The 27,868-nt window shown below is 40.4% G+C and overlaps 1 protein-coding gene across 2 annotated transcripts in view; it reads left to right on the plus strand.

The window, feature by feature from the left end:
• NPL (N-acetylneuraminate pyruvate lyase) overlaps positions 1-27,520 on the plus strand; it is a 37,078-nt gene extending 9,558 nt beyond the window's left edge. For both annotated transcript variants that reach the window (XM_073593358.1, XM_073593359.1), the window contains exons 2-12: positions 2,840-2,908; positions 3,068-3,144; positions 11,119-11,206; positions 12,893-12,950; positions 15,276-15,351; positions 16,490-16,582; positions 19,614-19,756; positions 19,855-19,901; positions 21,594-21,678; positions 21,768-21,807; positions 23,114-27,520. In XM_073593358.1, the coding sequence (XP_073449459.1) occupies positions 2,844-2,908; positions 3,068-3,144; positions 11,119-11,206; positions 12,893-12,950; positions 15,276-15,351; positions 16,490-16,582; positions 19,614-19,756; positions 19,855-19,901; positions 21,594-21,678; positions 21,768-21,807; positions 23,114-23,259 (918 nt within the window). In that variant the 5' untranslated portion in view covers positions 2,840-2,843 and the 3' untranslated portion in view covers positions 23,260-27,520. The remainder of the gene's footprint in view (positions 1-2,839; positions 2,909-3,067; positions 3,145-11,118; positions 11,207-12,892; positions 12,951-15,275; positions 15,352-16,489; positions 16,583-19,613; positions 19,757-19,854; positions 19,902-21,593; positions 21,679-21,767; positions 21,808-23,113) is intronic.
• Positions 27,521-27,868: the final 348 nt, after the last annotated feature.

Here is a 27,868-nt window from a genome sequence, read left to right on the forward strand (position 1 = left end):
TTTTACTTTGCGTACGGAGTCACAAACTGACCTTTTTTATGAATCATTAGTGAGCAATAATTTAAACGTTAACCCCACTCAGAAATGATTGATGGGCACTAGTGAGTCGTTTCACCTTCTACATTTACAGAGATTTATTTTTTTTTATAAATTGCTGCAGGGATGTCTCAATTCCCAAAGCCATTGCAAATAATCTCCTTGAATGTATATAATAGTATAATGTGTGGCATTTCTGTTTACTTCCTCTGATCGTCCGCTTCATCTAGTGACTATAATGAGGTACTTTCCTGATTGCCAAATTTCAGGAAAATACCACATTATGGCCACTAGATGGAGCTGGCGATCATAGGCAGTTAGAAAATCACATTTCACCCCTATTAACGTGCACAGTAGAGAGGTTTGTGACATCTGTGCAAATGCTGAGACATTTGCACTAGTGTTGCACCAATACCAGTATAGGTGCCGATACTAAGCATTTGCACAAGTACTTGTACTCATGCAAATGCTCCAATACTGAAAGCGATACCTTCCAGCTAGGTTCACATATATGCAATGTAAAATCGCACCGTTTTGTAGTACAATTCAGCCATGCGATTCACATGCGGTTGTATATGAATACCAGTCCCTTTTTGATGCGATTTTACAGCAGCGTTTTGAGGCTGGGTTCACACCTCCGACGGATGCGGCTCGCAGCAGGGGTCCGGTGTGTCCCTGTTTTCTGTTTCAGGGACGGATCAGGGCTGACTTTTTGCCTGAATTCGGCCCTGAAACTGAGCCAAAGATGCACAGCACTCCCTTTTTTGAAAAGCTAATGGTATGTGAAACACACCCAAAAACTCAGACTGGTGCCAACAAAAGTGCACACACATAGAGTGAAACACAGCACTCCTCTGCAAGCCGCTCCGTAGCCTCCATCCATAGAGAGCCGATCACAATCTCCTGCCATGCGAATTGGATGCGGTGAAACCCCCCCCCCCCCCCCCCGCATCCAATTCGCATTGGTGTGAACCCAGCCTTAGCTCTCTCTATGTGTGCAGAGGGGATCAGGAGAAGGGAGTCTGTCAGTAGTTATTAGAGCAATGTGTAAAGCCGCAAGTCAACACATTAACAGGGAGCTGTGTTGAGGGATGGATCATGGAAAGCCGCACCAAAGGCCATTGAAAGACAGACAACGCCGGCCACTAACAGATTCGCTTCCACAAAGGGCTTCACTGAAAAGATGGACCGGAGGAAGCATCGCTGGAACGCAAACACCGCCACAAGATCTCTCTCTCTGCCACATAGCACCTTCTGCCTCCCCCAGGAAAGTCAGTACAAAAAGCAATTCAAAGCAAAAACGTATTGCTTTCTCAATGGTCCAATTGTAATCTATAGGGTGAAATTTCAAATCGCACTGGACCAAACTCGCACAGGACCCTTTTTCTGAAATGCAATACGATTCATCCGCATCTATCTGAACGTCCTCAAAAGAAAACTATTCTATGTTAGTTGTCATGCGAATTCGCCCTTTAGAGTCGCATCTGAAAGCACACGTGTGAACGGGGAGGCTCGCCTTAAAGGGGAGCTTCAGACTCCCCACAAAAAATTAAGTCAGCAGCTACAAATACTGTAGCTGATGACTTTTAGTATAAGGACACTTACCTGTCCAGGGATCCAGTGCTGTCCTCACCCGTCGCGATTCTTCATTCTAGCATCTTCAGCCGGCATCTGAAAAGTAAGGGAAACAGGAAGTGAAGCCAGTTTCCTACTGCACATGTGCGAGTCGTGCTGCGCCTTGTGAATGGTCCCATAGTCGTTAGGGATCTCTGATGTGTCCCAGAAGACTGCTGGGTGGGTGGGGGCTTTGAACTTCCTGCTCAGTTTGTTGCAGCGATCTGTGCCGAAATTGGGAGCAGTTACCTGTCAAGACCAGGTACCTGTCCCCCTCCCCCCCCCGCCCCGCCCCGCAAAAAGTTCCAAATATGGCACTGGTGGGGGGAGGTTGCAAACAAGCGGAACTTCCCCTTTTTGGGTGGAACTCCGCTTTAAGTTATCATTTTTCATTAGTCTAAAAAAAGTGACATCAAAAATAGGTATCGATAATTCGCAATTTTAAAATAAGCACCCTAGTTTTTTAACCACTTTTTGATATTTTGAATCACCATATATGACAATAATCGCTGATAGGTGCCTCCATTTGAGTTCCCTGAAATCCATGCACTGAAAATTCATTTGATCGTATCAATTACATTACCAGTAGTTAACGGCGATCATTCATGACATTATTGTTTACTAATGTGATCTCTGTGATTGGCCCTGTACCATGTGACTGCAGTGACCAATCACAGTGGACCTGTGCCATGTGATAGCTGTGGTCAGTCACAGTAGTATTCAATAGCTGTATGAATTCAGCCAACCAGTGTCAAAATGATTGTTTATACAGCCAGGAAAAAAAAATCTATATGCCCCTTAAAGGGGAAAGTACATCTTGACCTATTGCTTATGGTTCAAACGTCAAGGTGAGAGGCTGGTGTAACTAGTGGTGGATTCACCACGTGGGGAATCGCAAGTATAGTATTGAAATATTGATAGGTGTCTCCATTTGAGTTTTCTGAAATTCATGCATTAAAATTTCATTTAATCATATTCTAATATTCATTTGAAAATCTTGTGTATTTTAGACTATTTAGCTCTTGAAGTCACTAATTGCAAGGATTCTCCACTGTAGGTTGTCTATTCTTTGCTTTCATTGTGTATCTTGTGCCGAGGATGTGTTGGAATGTAAATGACAGTATACATTTACTACAAGAATGGGACATGGTAGTAGATTGTGCTCATTTGTTTCTTTTTATTATTTAAGGATCATGGCGTTAGCTGGGAAAAAGCTGAGGGGCCTTGTAGCTGCGACCTTCACTCCAATGACAAGCAGGTGAATATGAAATTGTATTAATTTGTATGGTTTTTGTGGTCACATTCCTGTAGACCCGTGTAGTCGAAGTGATGATTGTTTCAGCATTCATTTCTGACCACTATTGATAACTGCACAATAACTAAATATTTTTTGGTAATTTCTCTTCTCTTCTTTCAGCAATGACATCAACCTCTCTGTCATCCAGGAATATGTAAATTATCTGGTCCACAAACAAGGTGTTAAGAATATATTTGGTGAGCCTGTGTGTTTTTGTCTTTTATGTGTTTAATTAGCATCAATGAGTTCTGGAAGTATCATCAAAAGTTTATTTACCCTGAAATAGTGTATATAAAACCCCAAATGTTCAGTTGTCATTAGTACATGGAAAATCTTCCTATGGGGACAACCATTTAAGAGGTTATCCCCAATCCTGCTGTGTCTACAGGACAGGAAATGAAGGGAAATCTTCCCAATGGGGGGACACATGGCACTGGCATTATTCATACCCTGTCTGTTCAAAATGGGGGGAAGTTTTGACTTTACAAATACTTTAAGGGTCAGTTCACACAATGCCCGTGCATTAATTGCACAGAAACCAGCTGTGCATCCCTGTGCGATTCTGACTGCATGCAAAGCACACTCCATTTGTGATCTGTAGCCGATGTCAATGGAATGGTTAATAACACCACAAATGTAGGTCACAAACGCAGTGAGTTTGCCCGCACCGGATCGCATGGTACTTTTGTACCATGCAATCCGGTTACAGTGTGTTTAAGCCCTGGTTTACACATTAGCGGTGCGATTTGACTTGCATTGCATTTCACCATGATTAAGGCCTGATGGCTGAAACACATTATGGTATTCAGTACTTTTCCAGCTCAACATAATGCAATGAAATCCACCGCATCTCAACACACTGCAGCCAATAGAACATAATGAAATATCACTTTGGGGCATTTCAATGAAGTTTACACAAAAATAGTAAACCATTTTATGCGCTGTTTTCAGCCCATTGCCACCACTGTCATCAGCGCTAGAGACTGCAGTTTAATGCAGCTGCTGGGGTGAATGAGCACTGAGAATCATGCTGGAGCGAAGCCTACTGAGTAATTCACTTTTCAGTCAAGCATTTTTCTATTGCACCAGTCCTCCTCATTTCTTTTGACTGTGATCTGGTGAGTGTCCAAGCTTGAGTAATGTCACATGGGGGAGGTTTTTGCTCTTCTGTACTGGGGGATATCTGCTTTTTAGAGCAACATGGTGAGGGCTCCAAAAGGGTGGAAAAGAAACATGGGTGTTAAGGAAAATACATTTTTGTTTTCTTACTAAATTTTCCAAAAATTTGTGACAACAAATGACAGCTGCAAAATACTCACCATGCCTCTTATCAGATACTTCGGAGTGTCTCCTTTCCAAAAATGGGTTATTTGGGGAGCGTTTCTACTTTCTATGGTATGTCCTCCCAGACGGCGTGCAAAGGCAGTCTGTGACCACTGTATCCACCTGACACAGCAGATCCCAGAACCGGACACAGGGCTGCTGTGATTGGCCCTGGTACCATGTGAACACCGTGACCAGTCACATTGATTCAATTACCAATAAACAACGGCGATCATTCATGACACTATATTGTTTACTACTGTGATCTGATTGGTCACTGCTATTACATGGTTCAGGCCAATCACAGTGGCCCTGTATCATGTGGTAGCTGTGGCAGATCACAGTAGTACTCAATGGATGTATGAATGCAACCAACCATTGTCAAAATTATTGCTTATACAGCCAGATAATAAATAAAAAAAAAAAAATATATATATATTTTTTTTATTTATTATCTGGCTGTATAAACAATAATTTTGACGTTGGTTGCATTCATACAGCCAATATTTTTTATATATATATATATATATATATATATATATATATATATATATATATATATATATATATATATATATATATATATATATATATATATATATATATATATATATATATATATATATATATATATATATACACACACACATACATACATACATACATACACACACATGAACTTTAATGGCATCCCAGTCTTGGTCCATAGGGTTCAGTATGGAGTTGGCCCATCCTTTGCAGCTATAACGGCTTCAACTTTTCTGGGAAGGCTGTCCACAAGGTTTAGGAGTGTGTCTATGAGAATGTTTCACCATTTTTCCTGAAGCGCATTTCTGAGGTCAAGCACTGATTTTGGACAAGAAGGCCTGGCTTGCAGTCTTCACTCTAATTCATCCCAAAAGGTGTTCTATCAGGTTGAGGTCAGGACTCTGTGCAGGCCAGTGAAGTTCCTCCACCCCAAACTTGCTCATCCATGTCTTTATGGAACTTTGCTTTGTGCACTGGTGTGCAGTCATGTTGGAACAGGAAGGGGCCATCCCCATGCTGTTCCCACAAAGTTGGGAGTATAAAATTTGTCCTAAATGTATTGGTATGCTGACACCTTAAGAGTTCCCTCCACTGGAACTATAGGGCCAAGCACAATCCCTGAAAAATGACCCCACATCATAATCCCCCCTCCACCAAATGATTTGAACCAGTACACAAAACAAGGTCCATAAAGACATGGACGAGCGAGTTTGGGGTGGAGGAACTTGACTGGCCTGCACAGAGTCCTAACTTCAACCCGTTTAGAACAATAAAAAAAGGATTTTTAATACAGAAATGTTGGCTTACTGAAAAGTATGTCCATGTACAGTTTAGTATGCACTCAATACTTGGTCGGGCTCCTTTTGCATGAATTACTGCATCAATGCGGTGTGGCATGGAGGTGATCAGCCTGTGGCAATGCTGAGGTGTTATGAAAGCCCAGGTTGCTTTGATAGCGGCCTTCAGGTCGTCTGCATTGTTGGTCTGGTGTGTCTCATCTTCCTCTTGACAATACTCCACAGATTCTCTATGGGGTTTAGGTCAGGCGAGTAAACTGCCCAATCAAGGGATACCATGATCTGGCCAGCACAGGGATACCATGATCAGCAAACCAGGTATTGGTACTTTTGGCAGTGTGGGCAGGTGTCAAGTCCTGCTGGAAAATGAAATCTGCATCTCCATAAAGCTGGTCATCAGAGGGAAGCATGAAGTGTTTTAGAATTCTAGAATTTCCAAGTCGTGGGTCTGATGCAACATGTCGGGGTGTAGCTAATGACTTCATCACATCATACCTAAGGGTGCATATTTTAATAAAATAGGTGATATTTTAAGCAGAAAATACCATGATTTCTCCTTTTTTGCTTCTGAGCACCTGTTGTGGGAAAGGTTAAAGAGCAATATATAGGATTAAGTTCTGGTACACCTGGCTGATAACATTAGAGGCCAAGGAGAATGAGGACAGTGTGGACGATAAAGGGTGATGTGTGATTTTAGCAGAAAGGTGTTAAAAGCCACCCGATACCCATATGCCCCTTAAATCTTTGACCTATTGCTTATGATGTTTATGGTTCAAATAGCAAGGTGAGAGGCTGGTGTAACTGGTGGGGAATCACAAGTATAATATTTAAAATGATTATGGAGCACAAAGAAACATTGAAGTATTTCTATGCTGTGTGAGGGAAATAACCTGTTAAAATGACAACTGTGTGAACAACTACTTTTTTTTTTTTTTTTTTTCAAACTTTTCAGTCTTTGTTTATATATTATATATTTTATACACACACATACACGGTTTCCCCGAAAATAAGACCTAGCGTGATTTTAGTGATGGCTGCAATATAAGCCCTAGTTAAAGTCCTTGTAGGTCTTATTTTCAGGGTAGGGCTTATATTGCAGCCATCACCGACAATCACGCTAGGTCTTATTTTCAGGGATATATATATATATATATATATATATATATATATATATATATATATATATATATATATATATATATATATATATATATATATATATATATATAACTGTGGTAAATAAATACCACCAAAAAAAAGCTCTAGCCGTCTTGTAAAATGATAAAAAAATTATTTGGGTACAGTGTGGCATTCATTCAAAATGTGACAGCACTGAAAGCTTAAAAAAATGGCCTGGGCAGAATGGGGTGAAAGTTTCTGGTCTTGAAGTGCTTAAAATGGTTGTATAGTGTTTTTTTTTTTTTTAACTTTTACCTACAGGTAAGCCTATAATAAGGCTTACCTGTAGGTAAAAAAAATATCTCCTAAACCTTACGGTTTAGGAGATATTCCCTTTGCTATGCGCCGCTGACTGTAGCGGCGCATGCGCACAGGGGATTCTCGGCTGAAGGCCCGGCAACTGCTGGACCTTGCCGGGTAAGAATCCTTCCGCGCGCATGCGCGGGAGTGATGACATCGCGGCTCCAGCCACTCTCAGCGCTGGAACCGCGATACCCGGAAGACACGCCGAGGCAACATGACAGCTCCCTCGGCGTGGACCAGGTAAGATACCGACGCCTCGTTCTAAGGTAAGTATTTCATAATGAGCTAGTATGGGGTGCATACTAGCTCATTATGCCTTTTGCTTTACAGGGGGAAAAAAAAAAAATTTCAGCGGGTATACAACCGCTTTAAAGGATAAGTTCAGCTCTGTAAAAAAAAAAAAAAAAAAAAAAAAAAAAACAACAATAATAATGATGATAAATACATATTCTTTTTGAAGGTTACATTTTTTTTTTTTTTTTTTGTATTAGGCACCTGTAAACCATTGCACCCACAATCAGCAGATCACAGGTGCAATCTCAGGCTCCTGCAGGCTGTGAGTGTAGCTGTCTGCTGTACTTTGTATGTTACTGAGTGACAGCATCAATTCACTACCTAGAGCACTCATTAGCATCCTGGTAGTTCATTAACCACTTGACCACTGGGCACTTAAACCCCCTTCCTAACCAGACCAATTTTCAGCTTTTGGTGCTCTCACATTTTAAATGACAATTACTCAGTCATGCAACACTGTATCTATATGAAATTTTTGTCCTTTTTTTCACACAAATGGAGCTTTCTTTTGGTGGTATTTAATCACCGCTGGGTTCTTTATTTTTTGCGCCGTAAAAGAAAAAAGACTGAAAAATCTGTAAAAAAAAATACATTTTTCTTCATTTCTGTTATAATATTTTGCAAATTAGTAATTTTTCTTCATATATTTTGGCCAAAATTTATACCGCTACATATCTTTGGTAAAATTAACCCAAATCGGTGGATATTATTTGGTCTTTGTGAAAGTTATAGAGTCCAAAAGCTATGGTGCGAATATCTGAAAATTGATCACACCTGAAGTACTGACGACCTATCTAATTTCTTGAGACCCTAACATTCCAGAAAAGTACAAATACCCCCCAAATGACCCCTTTTTGGAAAGAAGACATTCCAAGGTATTTAGAAAGATGCATGGTGAGTTTTTTGAAGTTGTCATTTTTTCCCACAATTCTTTGCAAAATCAAGGTTTTTTTTTTTACTTTTTTTTTTCCCACAAAATTGTCATATTAGCAGGTTATTTCTCACACACCGCATATGCATAGCACAAATTACACCCCAAAACACATTCTGCTATTACTCCCGAGTACGGCGATACCACATGTGTGAGACTTTTACACAGCGTGGCCACATACAGAGGCCCAACATGCAGGGGAGCACCTTCAGGCATTCTGGAGCACCCAGGCCAATTCTGACATTTCTCTCCTACATGTAAAAATCATCATTTATTAGCTAGAAAATTACATAGAACCCCAAAACATTATATATGTTTTTTTAGCAAAGACCCTAGAGAATACAATGGCGGTCGTTGCAACTTTTTATCTTGCACGGTATTTGCGCAGCAATTTTTTAAACGCGTTTTTTTTTGGAAAAAAAACTGTTTTGTGCTTTACAAAAACCAAAACAGTAAAGTTAGCCTAATGTTTTTGCATAATGTGAAAGATGAAGTTACGCCGAGTAAATAGATACCCAACATGTCACCTTTCAAAATTGCACGCGCTTGTGGAATGGCGCCAAACTTTGCTACTCAAAAATCCCCATAGGTGACGCTTTAAAATTTTTTACTGGTTACATGTTTTGAGTTACAGAGGAGGTCTAGGGCCAAAATTATTGCTCTCGCTCTACCGATCGCAGCGATACCTCACATGTGTGGTTTGAACACCGTTTTCATATGTGGGCGGGACTTACGTATGCGTTCCCTTCTGCATGCGAGCACACAGGGACAGGGGCGCTTTAAAAAAAATATTTTTTTTTTTTATTGTTCATTTTACTTTATTTATTTTAGTTTGATGCTTTTTTCCAAAAAAAAAAATGTTTGACCACTTTTATTCCTATTACAAGGAATATAAACATCCTTGTAATAGGAATATGGCATGACAGGTCCTCTTTACAGTGAGATATGGGGTCAATAAGACCCCACATCTCACCTCTAGGCTGGGAAGCCTGAAATAAAAAAAAAAAAAAAAAAAAAAAAAAAAAAACGATCCTGGCTTCGATCGTAGCGGTGAGTCGGTAGAAGTGTGGGAGGGGGGGGACATCCCCTCTCGCCTCCCGTAAGAACGATCAAGCAGTGGAACAGCCGCTATGAGTGTTCTTATGGTGTAGGGAATCGCCGGCTGAAAAAGCTGATATCTGAATGATGCCTGTAGCTGCACCCATCATTCAGATATCCCCGCACAAAGTCAAGGACGTTGTATGACGGCCGGCGGGCGGGAAGTGGTTAAAACGCTTTTTTTTTTTTTTTTTTACACAAAGTTGTCCATTTATACAATATTTCTACCACATAACATGTACATACCAAAAATGACACCCCAAAATAGATTCTCCTGCTCCTGAGTACGGCGATACCACATGTGTGAGACTTCCACAGCCTGGCCACATACAGAGGGCGAGTACAGCTGAGCATGGCGGGGGGCATGGCAGAGTATGGCGGGGGGCATGGCAGAGTATGGCGGGGGGCATGGCAGAGTATTGTGGGGGCATTGCAGAGTATTGCACAGCATTGCAGAGTAGTGAGGGATGGCTGAGCATGGATGGATGGATGGCTGGATGTCTCTGTGCAGCGCTGTGGGCACTACACATCCAGCCCACAGCGCTGCAGACATCCATCCATCCCCCTCCCCGCTTACTGTGTACCGATCGGTACACAGGAGGGGAGGAGAGGAACCGGCGTCATCAGATGACGCCGGTCTGTTTACATGTGATCGCGCCGTCATTTGACGGCGCGATCACATGGTAAACGGCCGCGATCAGCGGCCATTTACCGGGATCCGTGATGTGGTCACGGATGTGTTCGGGTGCGCGCCCCAGGGGGCGCGCGAGAGGGGAATTCCGGGAGGACGTCATATGACGTCCTCCCAGAGTTATCCAATCGCCCTGCAGCCGTCATTCGGCTATGGGCCGGTTGGTAAGTGGTTAAAGTGATTGTAAAGTCACGTTTATTTAAAAAAAAAAAAACAGTTATACTTACCTCCTTTGTACAGCGGTTTTGAATAGATCCTCCTCTTTTTGGGCCCCTCTTCTGCTCTTCTGGCACCTCCTTCCTGTCGAGTGACCCCACAGCAAGCGGCTTGCTATGGGGGCACCCAAGCCGAGCTGTAGCTCTGTGTGTCCATTCAGATAAAGGGCTGCCCTTCGGCCCCGCCTCCTCTCTCTCTCTTGATTGGCTCCCGTGGCTGTCAAAGTCAGTTAGCCAATCAAGAGGGAGAGTCCCAGGGGGCCAAGGGAATTGTGGACGTTGCTGGATAGAGAGGGGGCTCAGGTAAGTATTAGGGGGTGCTGGGAATGCTGCTACACACAGAAGGCATTTTTATCTTAATGCATTAAGATAAAAAAACCTTCTACCTTTTTACAACTCCTTTTAAGAACTACAAGCTGTCAGCCGCAATGGCTGCCGATAGTTGTAATTCTCCCATCTACAGAACTCTGTGATCGAATGACGCGATCGGGGGGTGCGGTGGCATCTGCATCAGTAACAAGTTACACCCTGAATATGGGTGTAACATGTTATGAAAGGTGAATCTATGTTTTAACAGAGTTCAACGATTTAAAAAAAAAAAAAACTGCCTTAGATTGATCTACTGTAGTTACAGATACCATGCCACTTTAAGTATAAGACCTTTAGTTATCCTAATTTATCAATGTATTAACTGTTTGATTTGCCAAATGATCAAATTTAAAACATAAAAGCGGGAAAACCAGTGCCTGTTGAATATACTTTTTCTAAACTAGGGTTATAATCATTTTGTGTTTCTATGTTTTCGTATGCAGTAAATGGGACAACAGGAGAGGGAATGTCGTTGAGTGTACAGGAGAGGAAAAGGCTGGCTGAAGAATGGGTCAAGCATGCAAGAGGCAAGTGAGTAGCCCATCAAAATGGTATCTCTTTCATTACATGAGAGCTGGCTAAATCCAAGAGCCAGGGAGTTAATGTATGAATAAATGTTGGCTGATATACTGTGTATATATTTTGCAAACATTGACCATGGTAGCACAGTTTCCATGGCTTTAAATCTGAAGTTTAGGTATGGGAATTTTACACAATTTAAATTGGTCCAGCATGACCAATATTAGTATGTATGTATGTGCTATACCTAGTTGGTCCCTGTGGAAGCTGGAAATCACTGTCGTAGGCACTTCTATGGTTCCCAAACACAGAAGGTTGCTCATTCGGCAGTTTAATGCCCTGTACACACGATCAGACATTCTGACAACAAAATCCATCGGATTTTTTCCGACGGATGTTGGCTCAAACTTGTCTTGCATACACACGGTCGCACAAAGTTGGTCGGAAATTCTGAACGTCAAGAACGCGGTGACATACAACACGTACGACGAGCCGAGAAAAAATTTATTTTTAATAGCAAGTGCTGCTCTTCTGCTTGATTCCGAGCATGCGTGGCACTTTGTGTCGGAATTGTCTACACACGATCGGAATTTACATGATTGGATTTTGTTGTCGTAAAATTTTATAGCCTGCTCTCAAACTTTGTGTCGGAAAATCCGATGGAAACTGTCCGATGGAGGCTACACACGGTTGGAATTTTCCGACAACAAGCTCCGATTTTCTGTCGGAAAGTCCGACCGTGTGTACAGAGCGTTAGGGAACACTTTTAATTTTCTCAATGAATGCAAAGAATTCTCTGATTGGACAAGGTGAAGATGCAGGGTGCTGACTTCACAATCTGAATCTGATCCAATCAGAGAGGATTTTGCATTCATTAAGAAAATTGAGCAGGAACTGGACAACTTTTGGTCAGTGTGCACAGCTGTCTGTTTAACAAAAGCCATTTTTTGTCAAAGGGATATGCTGGAAAACCAGCTGATCGGTGTATTCTGGCGGGCGGGGGTGTTGTCTTTTGAAAGCACAGCGGGGAAGATCGCCAAACCAACATCGCTAGTTGGTATAGCGACCTGCTGGTGGAGTGAAAAAAAAAAAACTTGGTGTGTATATCTTCGTGCTGCATGTAGATCAGTGAAAGGTGTGGCTTGGTGGGTGTAAGGAATATACACTGTGCACCCTTTATTTGGGTCCAGCGGTACAAGGTCTGTTCTAGACTGGACTTTAGCAATCTTAAAAATGGGTTTACTAACTAACTCTAAACCTAATTTAGCTAACCCTGTAAAGCACAAATCGCTGTACTTGCCTATTCTGCAGCAGGTCCAGTCCGGTCCCAGCATCAGCTGTGGGTGACGTCACTTCCCAGGCATTTCACAGCCGTTGTCGGTCCTCTTCTGCACACAGCTTCCGCCGCTGGAAACCGGACCGGATCTAGCACAGACCTTGTACACCTGGACCCAAATAAAGGGTATACAGTGTACATTCCTTACACCCACCAAGCCACACCTTTCACTGATCTTGCTTTACAGGGTTAAATTAGGTTTAGAATGTGGCAGAGAGCAGGTTTAGAGTTAGTTTTTTTTTTTTTTTGCCTGCACTTACACTTTAAGTGATGCTATAACAACGATAATTATTTTTTAACAAAATTGGCAGCTTTTATTTTTTTAAAGGATATTGGTTAATTATTTTGTTTTATTTTTCTAGAATGGATAATGTGATAGTACATGTTGGTTGTCTCAGCCTGGAAGATTCAAAGGATTTAGTGAGTTTTATTTTATATTTGATCCTTGATGTAAATCTTTTTATAAAACATCTTAGTTTCTGTATAGTAGAAATATTTATATTTGAATACAATTCTCCCGCCCAATGCAAGACTTGCTATTATTATTATGGTATTTATTGTTTTCAGTATATTTTTATATATGTATAGTGCTGATATGTTCTTTATTTGCATGTCAAAGAATGGCTGCTATTTCCAGAGCCTTTTTACTCAGTTGTTTTGCTTTGGAAATGGACAAGCTTATCGGTCACAGAGGACATCTCATTGGACAAGAAGCTGGGGGGGGCATCGGTTCCAGGGCTTAGGCCCAAAGTCTTTTGATGGTTGGCAGTTCCCTTTCCTAAAGGAGAAGTCTAGCCTAAGCATTTTTAGCTATACTTCTATAGTTTACAGGTTAAAAATGATCAGCATGAGGAAAATCCTGCAGCGGTGCGTCTCCTTGCTCACTGGTTCAACAGGCTGTGTCACTCAGGAACCCATAGAAAGCCCTCTGCCGGCTCTGTACACTCTGTGGCTCAGATGGTAATACAGAGGAGAGGTCTGAGGCGCTCGTGGACCGCAGCGGCGTCTGATGTCACCAGAAGTGTTTGCAAAGCCGTTTCTGAACCTGTGCACTGTCAGTGGAATGGACAGGCGCACTACTTTGTCAAGCTGGATATGCAGGAATTCAACATGCTATATATAGAGTCCACCATCTTGTAGGGTGATAGGGGGAAATGGCAGGTGATGATGAGACACAGGTGGAGAATAATATGGTCATGCAGGTGGGGGGCCATCTATTTTATTGTATAAAATGATTGAACTTACAAAAGGTAATTAAAAACGTGTGAATAAGCTGGCCGGCTTGGATGTAGCAGCCTGTCCTTCTGGGACCTGCGCAAACGCGGTGATGTCAGTCGAGTGATGCACACCAAATTGAGAATGTGCATGATGGCTGGACACTGGCTATACACTAGTAGAATATAGTTGGACTTGTTTGGTTTAAGAACATTCATTTTGATTTTCTAATTGATGGGATCAAATAGTCATTTTTTGAGTTCCGTGACAAGAAAATTCAAAGCAGGATGAAAATTTTTTCTCTAACAAACATTTCTAACAGTATGGCCTCCTGCATACTGCAGCTTGAAAAAGCTCAATACAACTTTTTTTTTTTTTTTACTCAGCTAAAATACAGGCAATTAATTGTAATGTACCTATGCACACAGGCGTGTAAACATGCGCCGTGCATTCTTGAGTAACAAAAAAAAATAGAAAAATCTGCATTTTTGGTCAGTAATTTATGCCTCATTGCACACAAATACGTGCCATTGTGAGCAAATGTCAATTTACATATTGTGCAGAACAAGAACGTGAGAATAAGTATTTTCGAGCATTTGCACAAAAATACGCGAGCGCAAAAGTGTGTGCAAATACATTAAAAAAAGTCTGAAAACTTAGATGCTTAAACAGGAGTATCGTGCAAGAAGCCATATATGTGGTTTTTGTTTGGTAAAGTCCTTTCGTTCCAAAATCAAATGTTAAAAGCAAGCTAAATTTTAAAGTAGTTTTGAACAATCTTTATCAAGCCGTTGAATGTAGTGAGAATTTTCAAATGAAAATATACTAGTGTATGGCCAGCTTAAAGTGGTTCTAAAGGCAGAAGGGTTTTTTTTTTTTTTTTTTTTTTTTTTTTTTAATCTTGATGCATTCTATGCATTAAGATAAAAAAACCTTCAGTATGCAGCATCCCCCTAATACTTACCTGAGCCCCATCTCGATCCAGCGATGTTGCACGAGAGACTCGACTGTCCGGGACTCTCCCTCCTGATTGGCTGAGACACACAATGGGCACCATTGGCTCCCACTGCTGTCAAAGTCAGTGAGCCAATGAGGAGAAGGGGAGGAGCCGAGTCACAGCTCCATGTCTGAATGGACACAGGGCAGCGGCTCGGCTCGGGTGCCCCATAGCAAGCTGCTTGCTGTGGGGGCACTTGGCAGGAGGGAGGGGCCAGGAGCATCGGCGAGGGACCTGAGAAGAGGCGGATCTGGGCTGCTTCATGCAAAACCACTACACAGAGGTGGTAAGTATAACATGTTGTGTGTTTTTTTTTTTTTTTTGGTAAATTCTTTTTATTGAGTTTTTTTATAGGACATACAACAGTAATAGTGGGATTGGCACAACACCAATCCACTCTATGGACCACGCATGTTTGTTATTTTTAAACAAAAAAACACAAGACTTGAGTATTACTTTAATTGTAGTAGCCTGGACACTGCTCTAGTTGCTAACTTTATGGCTGTCTTTCTTTCTTGTTCTCATTTGTTTAGGCTGCTCATGCGGCTTCTTGTGGAGCTGATGCAATTAGTTCTGTGAGTCCTTCTTTTCTCAAGCCATCCAGCCAAGGTAAATAACATAATGTCTTTGTATGTGTACACCTGGTGCCTTGGATCCATATTTAAAAGTTATATTGCTTTCACAAATACTGTTGTAAAGAATAATTATTTGGGCTGCTGTGGAATTCACGTAGCAACCCATGTACAGTAAATGTGAATCAATCTTACCATTCATTATCTTCTGATCTTCCCCATTAAAAAGATATTTTTACACCTAGAACTTATGACTTATTGGAATTTTTTTAAAATCTTTGTTTATTGTTCTGTAGCCTAAATACCAGTTGGTTTGATGCTGCAACAGCTACATCTTCTACCAACTGTTATTCCACTGCCAGTTGGTTGTGAATCTTCTGAGCTTCAGAGTTTTTGTTGAAACAAATAGCGTACATAGAGGAACCTGCACCTGCTGCTTCCAGTGGCTGTTTGAATACACATACAAGTACATATTTGGGGGGCACACCATACAATGCATTTAAATTCAAGATGGTGCTGCTGTAAGACCTATAAACAGTACAAAATATTTTACAGAGCACACATACAAGAATGACATTTCCTGGGGCTAGCTAAAAACACCTGAACACCTGAACATATTCAAAAAATACAGGGGTTTGGTCACACTATATGGTCATATAGTGCTAAGCCCACTTACTGCGACAAAGTCCCCCCGAATTAGTGGGAAACTAACTCCACTAATTCGGGGTACTTTGTCGCAGTAAGTGGGCTTAGCACTATATGACCATATAGTGTGACCAAACCCCCGTATTTTTTGAGTATGTTCAGGTGTTCAGGTGTTTTTAACTAGCCCTGCAGGAAATGTCATTCTTGTATGTGTGCGCTGTAAAATATTTTGTACTGTTTGAATACACAAACGTTGAATGCGTCTGATAGGAGGCAGTCACTGTTTGGCTGATAATTTTCCACCTGGAACCCTCAGTTTTTTAACCATTTGTTAGCCAAGTGGCACCAACAGCGCCACCAATGGCTCAAATTTCAAGACACATGTGTGACTAGCATTAGGTATAAGATTGGCTGATCTTTCTGGCTTTAGCACAGACACAGTAATTCCTGGATTGCAATACACTTTTTTTTTTTTTTATAAATTGATTTATTTTGTATGAAGTTTTGCTATTTACATTTTTACTTTCTAGATGCTTTAGTCCTTTACCTTAAAGAAGTGGCAGCTGCTGCACCCAGTCTTCCCTTCTACTACTATCACATTCCAAGTTTATCTGGTGTGAACTGTAAGTATGAGAGGAAGGTGCAATAAATGAGTGGATGTTTCAGAGTGGTTGCAGACTGGATCATGAAGTGTTATTGTAGCTCTTCCTTTTTTTATTATTTATTCTTTTTATTGAAGACTTTCAGCATTACATACAAAAGAACAATTCAAAAGAAAAAAATAATATAATATAAAACAAAATTAACAGGCTCAGCCTTTGAAAAATGAGACAATACCTGTTAAGTGCAATCCTCACTCGGAGCATTAGCTCAAGGATAGCCCATCAGTGCGTGCCCTGTCCTCCCTGACCAGTCTGGACATAAAGGTGGTGAATAACATAAGGAAAGGTACAATTGTAATAAAGATGACCATACCTCATGTAGTGGTCTACAAACCTTTCCATAAACTCGGCATCTTAAACCATAGTGACACAAAAGCTAGTGGGAAAACCTATACAATTGCTGTTACAGTACTAGGAAATACAAATATGTATTCTCTCAATCCGAGATAGTATTGGAGGAAAGCCATCCGCCCCACACTTTATCAAATTTGCCTAATGCCCCTCTACTTGCATACATGGCTACTGTAGCTCTTTAAACATCTGTATTTTCAGGGGAACCCCAAAGCAATTGCATTTTTATTTTTCATCCCCTGCCATAGTGGTCAGTTAAAAGGCAGTGCTCAGGTTGGCTGGAGCTGCAACATTATGGGCCCGTTCATGTCTTAGTGTTTGTGTACAGTGTAACACACATCATTTTACTGCTAGAACAGCAGAATTGGACTGGGTAGTATATAGGGCTCTGCAGTATGCTTGAGTAACTAAAGGATGGCTTTGCACATGTATGAAGTGGTGTGAAAGATTTAGGTTCTGCAACTAACGATTATTTTCATAATCGATTAGTTGGCCGATTTATTGTTTCAGTTAATAACCTTAAAGAACGTGTGGTGTATAAATTAGTTAATATGTAAAGTTTTTTAAAAAAAAAAGGCAATTTATTCTTAAATATCTCTGTGCAATGGTAAATATAAATAACCAACTACGGTATATGGTTAGGGAGCAAAATATCGAATCCACTCTGAGAATAACAGACAGAAGAGATATACTGTATATACTATTATAGGAGATATACTGTATATACTATTATAGGAGATATACTGTATATACTATTAGAGGGGAGAGATACTGTATATACTATTAGAGGGGAGAGATACTGTATATACTATTAGAGGAGAGAGATACTGTATATACTATTAAAGGGTGAATCTGGTAAATATCACCAGACTCGGAGATCAAATTTTTTTATTAAAAAACAAAACGAGGTCATCCTTTCAAAAAATATATATTTTAAGGATGTTCATTCAATTTTCTAATCGTTAGTTGGGTTAAATTGACGTTCGTTTTCAACCACAGTGACGGGAAAATTTGGAAATAATAGAAAACTTCTCGGTCAAAGGAATTTTTAGACCGTGTATGTGGTTTTCGTTCAGAAATTACATTTGTTTTAAAAACAAGTGAAAATTTCAAACAACATTCTTTCATTCAGCGAATGTACAAAGATTTTTCGTCTGAATATTCTCGTCTGAAAATTGATCCGTGTGGCCAGCATAAGGCTCGGTACACACCTATGCAGTTTGCTTTTGATCTGTTTCTGCAGTGGTTTTTGATTTTTGCGCACGTGATTTTGCTGCGATTTGCGTTTTTTTTTTTTGGCCAATATGTTGTTGGGCAGATTAAAAAACACGTTGCTGCAAAAACGCATTACATGCTTTTCTGCGGCTTCTCTATTTGAAGCTGATTGAACCAAAAAAACACCGTTTTGCGTTAAAAAAAAAAGTCCCTGACTCTTTCCAAATACGCAGCGGCTGAAACAAGCATATATGTGAACGTGTCCCATAGGAAACCATATAAATAAACTGTAGTGCGTTTCTGCAAAAAGCACCAAAAAACACATAGATGTGAACCAGGTTTAGTAACATAATGGGGTTAAAACAATTGGGTAAAAAAAATTAAAATGAGCCCTTTTATAGTACAAAAAAGCAGATAATCACTATGGTAAGGGTTCTTCTTTTTTTTTTTTTTTACTCTAGAACTTTGAAAGTAATATTTACAGTAGCGATTTGTTCTTTTTGTACTATAAAGGGCTCATTTTAGTTTTTTTTTTTTTGTTTTTTTAACCCCATTATGTTACTGGACGATTAAACAATTATGAAAATAGTAATTGATTAATTTCATAATCAATTAGTTGTCGTTTAATTAATTAGTTGTTTCAGCCCTAGAAAGATTTGAGCATTGATTGCAGGGATTGGGCCATACAGGGGTTACATGGAGATAATTAACCAGCATTTCCAGGTGTCAGAGGTGCTCTTTTTCACATGCGTTATCTAACATATTACAATTTTCAAACAAACGCATACCCGTTGTTTCTTTGAAAGAAAGGGAAGGAGTCTGTCATTGAAGGTACGTTATCTCAACTTTCAGCAAAGCCGAGGAGAACACCTGTGGTAAGTCCCAGCACAGAGGTAATATGGTAGAAGATTGGATGATGTCTCACCAGTCATCTCACTCACTGAGATATCTGCTTGGGTCTGTGGCAAAAATACAAGAGTGGGTTGGGTAATGCACCACCTCCTAATCATGACAGTTCCCTTGTCTGTTTTCGACAGACAGAGGGCTCCCCACTTAGTACTCATTGGTTTGACCATGAGGAGAAGGTTCTGGCGGGTTTTTTGCTAGGTGGACCTGAGTGTGCCTCGCCTCTGTCAGGAGTCTGGAACCCTGAGGAGTCGGGGAAGGGTCCACCCTCTTTGGAAAGGGACCATATAACACACCCCAATGCACTTTTTTTGTGTTTGTTCACATGCACTTTTTAGATACATATTTTTTTTCTTTTTTTTGCGCACCGCACTACAGGCTCAAAAAAGAAAAAAGTTTCCATGTCTGTTTCGATCTTATGGATCATTTTGTATAGGTGACAGATTGTCTTCATCTCCTATAGTCGTATACAGATGTGCTTTGCTTCATTTCTTATGATTCTATGTTTTGTCCTACATAGATCAAATGAACAATCTGGTGGGCAAGATGCAGCTTCACATCCCATCGTTCAGAGGGGTAAAATTTTCTGATATCAACCTTATGGATTTCAGCCTGTGTATCCACGGGTATCAGGAGCTTGATTTTCTCTATGGTGTAGATGAGGTGTGTGTTTTGTTCTGTGCTGTTGGTTTTTTTTCTAAGGTTATTTTTATGTAAATGGAAGCTTTTGTAAACTTTTGTGTTTTTTTTTTTTTGTACAGCAACTCTTAGGAGGTCTAGTGTTTGGTGCACGTGGAGCTGTGGGCAGGTAAACAAACCTTTTTGTTATGGTATGAAAATATTCTCAAAGAGCAAACCTCCTCCTTCTTTTTTTTGCTTTTTTTTTTTTTTTTTTCCATGACCAATTATATGGTTGCTGAAGGTCTTGTGCACCCTGGATTTTTTTTCTACTGCTCCTTGGGGCGCCTGACAGTTTGATTTTTCCCTGCCTCTAAACACGCCTGCATGTTAGCCTATGAGTCCATGCACACATAGGCCTTCAGAGGAGTTTAGAGGCAGAAAAAAAACCCCACCGCCAGTGCGTCCAGGAGCAGCGGCGTTTTGGCAGAAAAACCACTGGACACCTGTAAATGCATATAAAGCTACACACGTTTAGCACTTGAACGGTAATTTATTACAAATAAATTTTTATTCTGGCCAGTGAAATGCATTCTCATCCAGGCGCTTGACTCGCCTAAACACCGTACACACATTTAGAGGCACCAAGCCTTTTTTTTTTTTTTTTATGCCAAAACACCACTGCCAGGAGGCAAAGCGTCTAGGAGGGATAGCAAAACATCCAGTGTGCATGAGGCCTTAACGTAATCAAGAGTAAAGCTGGCCATACACTGTGAATTTTGGCCAGTTTCTGATTAAATTTTGCCCCATCGGCCCCTCCTGCCCAGTGTCGTTCAATTCAAAAATTGAAGGAACAGGTGGAAAATTGTTGACAACAGCAACTTCTTCCAGTGAGATGCAGCATCTGTTCAGGTATTCTGTCAGCCACTGCTGGTGGCTGTCAGAGTACAAGAGCCCAGGAGGGCGATTTGTCCATTGGAACTGTATAGCGTGGATCCAGGAATATGTTAGCTGTTTTTGTTCAGCCATCAGTCTATGGCCAGCCTAAACCTGTGTGATGCTGGTCCAATAATAAACTTCTGTATCAAGCACTTCTTCCTCCAGTCCTCCCACAACTTGCTGCCTTTGCCTTTTTCTGTCTATCAGAAGGTTCTCCATAGATTCCTATAAGAAAATCTTCTATCTGGATGCAGCGCAGAGGCAGATTAGTTTGGGAAGAGCTGGACCCAGCTGTGTTTGGTGTGGGACAAATAGCATCTGGGGGGAGTAAGGCTTAGACTGTTTTTAACTACTGTTATCAGCAAGAGTTTTATGCACTCTGGGTGCTAAAATGCTAGGTTACAATGAACTTTTTCTTTCAATATGGACGAGAAGTAATGTGGCATACAGTTTGGATTGGGTTTTCACCTTCTTCCATAGGATTATTATGGTACTAAACCTATTGCTGATTTTTGTGTGCATCAAAGAGTTGTGATGTTTTTGCACATCAAAAAAAGAAACACTACCTTTTTATGTAGGTGAAAATTTTAATTTAATACCTTTTAAGCCACCTAAGCTTGTTGATTGAAAGCTGTAATTATAGATACGCATTGAGTTCTGGCTGGGTCATAGTCACGCTCCAGTGTATGACCCGGATGCGTTCTATAGTTCTTTTTGTGTTGAGTACTTTTCCCATTTTATTCTTTTGTCTGAAAAATGTACACACCTTGCTATTGCTACCCTGCCTCTATTCATAAAGCTTTGCTGAATTTCTTTTTTACCCAGTACATGATGTTCGTGTCCGAGATTTGTAATCTGTCAGCTGGAATGAGAAAATAATTTGAGTTGCTTGTAAAGCTGATTAGTAATATTATAAAAAAAAAAAAAAATAATTTCTCTGCAGTACTTACAACTACTTGGGTACTACTGCTAATAAAATGCTGGCGGCATTTGAAGAGGGAAATTTACAAAAGGCCCGGGAAATGCAGGTACTTTTTACTGTTTTGTTAGTTTTGCTTTCTCATAGCATACACCTTTATTCTGAAATTCTTGCTAATCTGTACTTCTGTTTTCACAGTTGAAAACGCAGGAATTCTTGGCATTTGTTTTTGCCTTGGGTAAGTCATTTTGTGGTGTTGTGTTTTTTTTTTTTACATTTATCACTGGTAACTAATGTTCTGTTGATTGTTTAGAAGCACAAGGCTCGCACCTTTAAAGTATCAGTAAAAGGAGAGACACACACTATCCTAATTATTAATATTTAACTCTGTCCTTTGTGTTAAAATAGTCCTTGTAAATAAATTATCTGTTGAACATGGAAGTGGCTCTTGAGTCTCTGCAGCATTGTCATCACACTGCACCCAGTCCTCTTCTGCTAAGTAAGCTGTGTCCACACACTTACAGGCCTTTTAAATTTACCCAAAGATGTGTGAGGGGTTCTTCTAAACAGGCTTTAGCATCAGTACTTTGAATCACAGATCTAAAATGAGTGCCAGAATTGCATGGCTCTGTTCTTGTTCCAGGTTAGTCACTCAGGAAGTATTGAAGCCATTGCATGAGCATGACAGCCAGGTAACTAGCAGTTTCAAAAGGCATGGTTAGCAGTTGCAGCCTGCATTATTCTCACATGACAAATTTCCTTTAAAATGCTGTGTGTGTGTTTTAAAGCGGAGCTACACCCAAAAGGGGAAGCTCCGCTTGTCTGCCTCCCCCCTCTGCTGCCACATTTGGCACCTTTTTGTGGGGGAGGAGAGGAGTGGGTACCTGCTTTTGGCAGCGGTGAACTCATCCGGAAGTTCAGCCCCCTCCTTCTTTCCCCGCAGCCGGCCCATACACGAGGCGCAGCGTGCTTTGCGCAGTAGGGAGCCGGCTCTGGCCCCAACAGATATCGTGTGTGCAATGCTCTCTGAAGGTAGGGGCCTGCTCAGTAAAGCCAATTAGTGCTCCAGCATCATTGCTCATATAGAACAGTAGGCAATAGTTTATTTATTAAGGTAGTTATAGCTCCATCAATTTACACACCGCTTTACATATGAATTCTACATTTACATCAGTCCCTGCCCTCAAGAAGCTTACAATCTAAGGTCCAAAATACTAGGGCTAATTTAGACGGGAGCCAATTAACTTACCAGCATGTCTTTAGAGTGTGGGAGGAAACCTACGCAGGCACAGGGAGGACATGCAAACTCCAGGCAGGTTGTCCCGTGGTTGGGATTCGAACTGATGACCCTAGTGTTGCTAGGCTAAGCCACTGTGCTGCTTTATTTGTCCAAAAGTTCCAAACAATATAGAAAGTTTTGAGATTGTTCACACACTGTACAACGTGCAAAGGGTAGTAAACTATACCAACCAATAAGAATTTTATGAAGTCAGAGCAGTGCTAATTGTATTCTAAAATGTTTGATTGTGTTTTTTTCTTTGCAGGCTGGGGTTTACCAGATTTTAAAAACATAATGTCTCTGATATCTGGAATAGATTTAGGCCCACCACGACTACCTCTGATGGCAAATTGGAAACCAGAGCACCATGAAAATGTTAGAGCAGAGCTAAAGAGACTTGGCCTAATGTGAGGAGGATTCTTGCAGTGGACAAGGAGGAACTTTTATAATGTCATTGTAAAACAAGACTCATTACTGTGTTATCTAGTGTACAGAAAAGGTGCAGAGCTTAACTTTGTGTAACACTGGTACTTAAATGTCAGGCCACCCGGAACTAATATTTGTGTTTGACCTGTCGCTGTGTGCTCCCGAGAGCTCTTAATTTCAGTAGTGAAACATCCTGTTGGAACTCCTGGTTCTCACACCATCTTCACTGGATTATAGCTGGGAGAGTCTCAATATCACTTCTACCCAAGAATGAGAAATCCCCAGGTTATGGCTAGGAGAATCTGGTGGGCCTGCAGATCCTAGATGGTTTGAATCAGGAGTTCCCAAGGACATTAAAGTGAAACTCCAGGCAAATACACAGTTTAAATGTGTTTACTATTTTGCTTGCCAAAGGATTTGTAATTCTGGGCTACCAGTCTTCGACTTACACTTGTTTTTGCCCACTGTAATACTGGATAGGTGACACACATAATTACTAATTAAGCAATTCATATTTCTGGTTTATCGGCTCCAGCTCTCATTATTGGACATTAAGTAGACATCATCATTTCTGTCCAGTAAGTGTGTACAGACCTAGGAATACTGAATGAGGACATAGCAAGCTGTTTTTCTTTGACTAGCAGAGGAGTGTGTATCACAAAAAGTGACAAATCCTTTGGCAGATAAACTAATAAACATTTATGTATTTAACTCATGTATTTAGTAGTTTGCGTGGAGTTCCACTTTAAGAGCTATAAGTGAGTCAACCAGCCAGTGTCTTCCCAATGCTATTTGAGTTTTGTTTGATCTGACCTTGTAACTGCTGGAATCGTCACTTCTTACTAACACACCTTGGTGGAATCCCCTACTAATTTGTGTATGTGTAAATCCTAATGAACACCATTTACCTACATAGAAATCTACATTGGAATAATGTTCCTAATGTTTTGGCTCACTAAGATACAGATACAGCTGGTACTGCTGCATGATAGTATGCATGGAATTTATTTTTCTCACACCAGACTGGAATCTACCATGTGGTAAAAGGGTACTCCCAACTGGTTACAGTCTATATCATGGATAAAATATGATGCCAGCACACCAACAAGCTTTTTTCAGACTGCAGAGTTCTTTATTCTTGTATGATCACACAGAAAAATAATGTTTTGGGATGACAAGCAGACTTCACATGTCCGAGGAAGAGTACCTGGGCAGTCCTGAAACGTTGCTTTTCTTTGTGATCATATCAAAATAAATCGCTTTTGCACTTGTTCGTGTACTGGAAATATCTTATCTATGCATGATATTTTGTGACACAAAGCACATTCCTTGCTTAAAGTAGTATTAAACCCAAAAGCTCATTTTTTTTTATTGTTGCAGCTTTCAATTCTTTGATGCGATTGCAACATTGGTGCTCCTTTTTCTTATTCCTTCCTTTTTTTTTTTTTTTGGCTTTCTTTCCTTTATTTTCACATGGTGATCTAGCCAGTAAATATGTTGTCTTTCAACAGAACAAGCTGTTCTGCAAATGTAGCAGTTACGGGGTTGAGACAAACCATTTACCATGGACAGGGGTGCTTACAATTATTAGCTTGTATTTATTTATGTATAACCTTTATCCCAAAAGGAAAAAAAACTGTTGATGTCACTGCTTAATAAGCGAAAGCTGGAGTTTGACTTCAATTTGTTTAGTGTATCTAAATCTGCTAGTGCATTGAACACTACTCTCCTCCCAAATTGACAATGCTACTGTCCAAAGGTATCACTGTTTCTCCTTCATACAGAGTGGGGGCACTCTAATAAAGGAGATGTGTTATTGGTCCGATCAGCAGGTGAAACGGGGAAAAAATTATATAATAAAAAAAAAAAAAAAAAAAAACACTAATACAGCCACCACATCTAATGATTGGTAAGCTGCAATAAATTACTTTTTTAATTTTGGGGTTTAATACTGCTTTAATGTCAGTGTTGATTCACTTTGTTGAAAAATTGCTAAAACATGTGAAAGAAACTCCCCCTTTTCTGTCTTGGAAGCAATTGATGGCTTGGTGGGCATGAGGAATGAGTGCAGTGTTTAGTGGCCACGGTTATCCTTTTAATCAATAATGAACATTTATGGATCCAATTTAAAACACACTCCATAAAGTCAGTCAGTTGGCCTTTACCAGCCCTATTTTTGTTTGGTTAGCATTCTAAATTAATAAAGGACTGCATGACTCCCAGGAGCCCAGTAGTCTGAGCACCTACAAATGACATGATGTGTTCTCTTCTCAATGTAAGTAAATACTTTCTTGCCTCCTAAAAGGAACCTGTTGGAAAAGAAATATAGGACCTGCCATTGGTGACTTGTGCTTGCTTTGGAGGAGTCCTCTTTTATCCTTGTTTTGCTACTTAGGGAGTCACTGGCCCAAAAAAGAATAAGGATAAGTTCACAACCCTGGTGCTTGTTCTTGCAAAAGCAGTTGCAATTGTCATTTCCACCCTAACGGGTTCCATTTGATAGTTTGCTGACCTTTACAAAGGGCTAACCTGACCTCTTGTGTTTTACAGAAGTGTAAAAAAAATGTATGGACCAAACAACAATCCAATCACAAGACTTCGTTTTTAGAAATGGTGTTGCTGTGATGATCTCTAGGAACTTTTTAATCACATTTAGATTAAATTAAAGAGGAGCTCTAGTCGTTTTTTTGAAAAATTAAAAAGGCGGCATCTACGTAAACTGTAGCTGCTGACTTTTAATAATCGGACACTTGCCTGTACCAGAATCAAGCGCTGTGTTCACCTGAGGGGGTGCCGGGGACCGCGTTTGGTCCCCAACACCAGCATCTTAACTGTGGGCACCCAGTTGTGACAGGTTGCGGATTCACAGCCACTGCACATGCACATGCATGACATGCGATGCACATTGTGAATGGTCCCGCTGTCTTCTAGGACATGTACGAGGAGGAAGGAGGGGGGGGGGAGAAAAACCTCTGCTCAGAACGAACAGGCGATCCGAGTGGAAGTAGGAGCGGGTATCTGCCAAAACCAGGTACCTGCTCCCCTCCCCAAAAAAGAAAAAAAGTGCCAAATGTCAGAGGACCGGGGAAGGAGGCCTTAAAGTGGAACTTCCCCTTTTAGGTGGAGTTCCACTTTAAGGTGTTTGACACCTACAGAGAGATTTTTCTTTTTAATTGTCAAATTTAGATTTATTGACACACACGCACTTATTTGTCTGTGGGCCATATCTGCCAATTGACAAACTAGCTAGCTGCTTTCAAAAACAACTGTCACATTCTCAGGTTTACTGGTTGTAGAAGATGCTGTGAGACCCTGGACCAATGGTTCATTTTTCTTCTACTCCAAAATATTTAATAAGTGCTATACACCCAAAACTGGTGTATTGAATATTTTGCTGGTTTGCTGAAGCCATTGACTTCTGTATCTTAGGTGCATATCTCAGGTCTGCCCACCTGCTGCAAAAAATGCGAGGTGTCTTGACATTTTACAGGGAGCTTTGATGGAGGGATCTCACATCTTGTCACTAAAAGATGTCAGATGCCACTGAATCAGTACATCAGCTTCCCCCTAGTACTGACATACCCGTTCTACGTAAACTGCCGTTCAAGGCTAAGGATACACAGATGGGGAAAAAAATGGTACTCCACGTCCTCAACTGCCAGGTATGATATAGGCTAACTGAGCCTATAAAATACTCAGAAAGCAAAGCTCTAAGTGGCATTCACATTTTCCAATACACTATGAGAAATGGGTAGGAGAACATGTATTGCTGATATAGCATATATAAAGAAATGTCAATCCACTTACAAATAAGCCCAGTAACTAAGGCTAACCAGGCTTCCATTTGTTGGCTTCTCGATGGCTCTCATCCTGATCTTGTTTTGTATCATTCTGCATCTCTGTGCCAATTAGAAGTTAGGACTTTGCTTTGTAGAGCTTGTTTTGGATCAGCACTCTTGAAAGTCAGCATGACGGGTCAAGGTGAGCAGTGCTAGCCCCCATATTTGTCTTGGCACAGATTTCCTTTAAGGGAAGCCATGTGTTTATATGTTCATTTTACTTAGTTTTATTGAATTTATTTAAAGAGCTCAGGGTCCTGTCAGAGTCTTGTCATTTGTTTTATGAAGACGTAAATAATTATTTCACATGTACACAGCCTGTAATGAGCACTGTGGGTGGAGTTTTGTATACATTACACAAAAGTGATTCACTGTAAAGTCTAATAAACCATTTTCTAACTTTCCAATTATGTCTCTTTCATTTTATCTGTGTGCCATCTTTGTCTGTCCAATTTATACCTGTTAAAAATATTTCCAGGTCATCGATTTTCCTTTTTTTTTTTTTTTTTTCATCCAGCCTGAGTCTGTTTAACCCTTTCATGACTAAGCCTATTTTTGAAATTTGGTGTTTACAAGTTAAAATCCGTATTTTTTGCTAGAAAATTACTCAGAGCCCCCAAACATTATATATATATATATATATATATATATTTTTATTATTATTATTATTATTATTATTATTATATTTTTTTTTTTTTTTTTTTTGTATTTGTGCAGCGGTGTTTTTAAACGCAACTTTTTGGGAAAAGGGACAC

This window comes from Aquarana catesbeiana, linkage group LG07 (genome assembly GCF_042186555.1).
Source record: "Aquarana catesbeiana isolate 2022-GZ linkage group LG07, ASM4218655v1, whole genome shotgun sequence".
Lineage (NCBI taxonomy): Eukaryota > Metazoa > Chordata > Amphibia > Anura > Ranidae > Aquarana > Aquarana catesbeiana.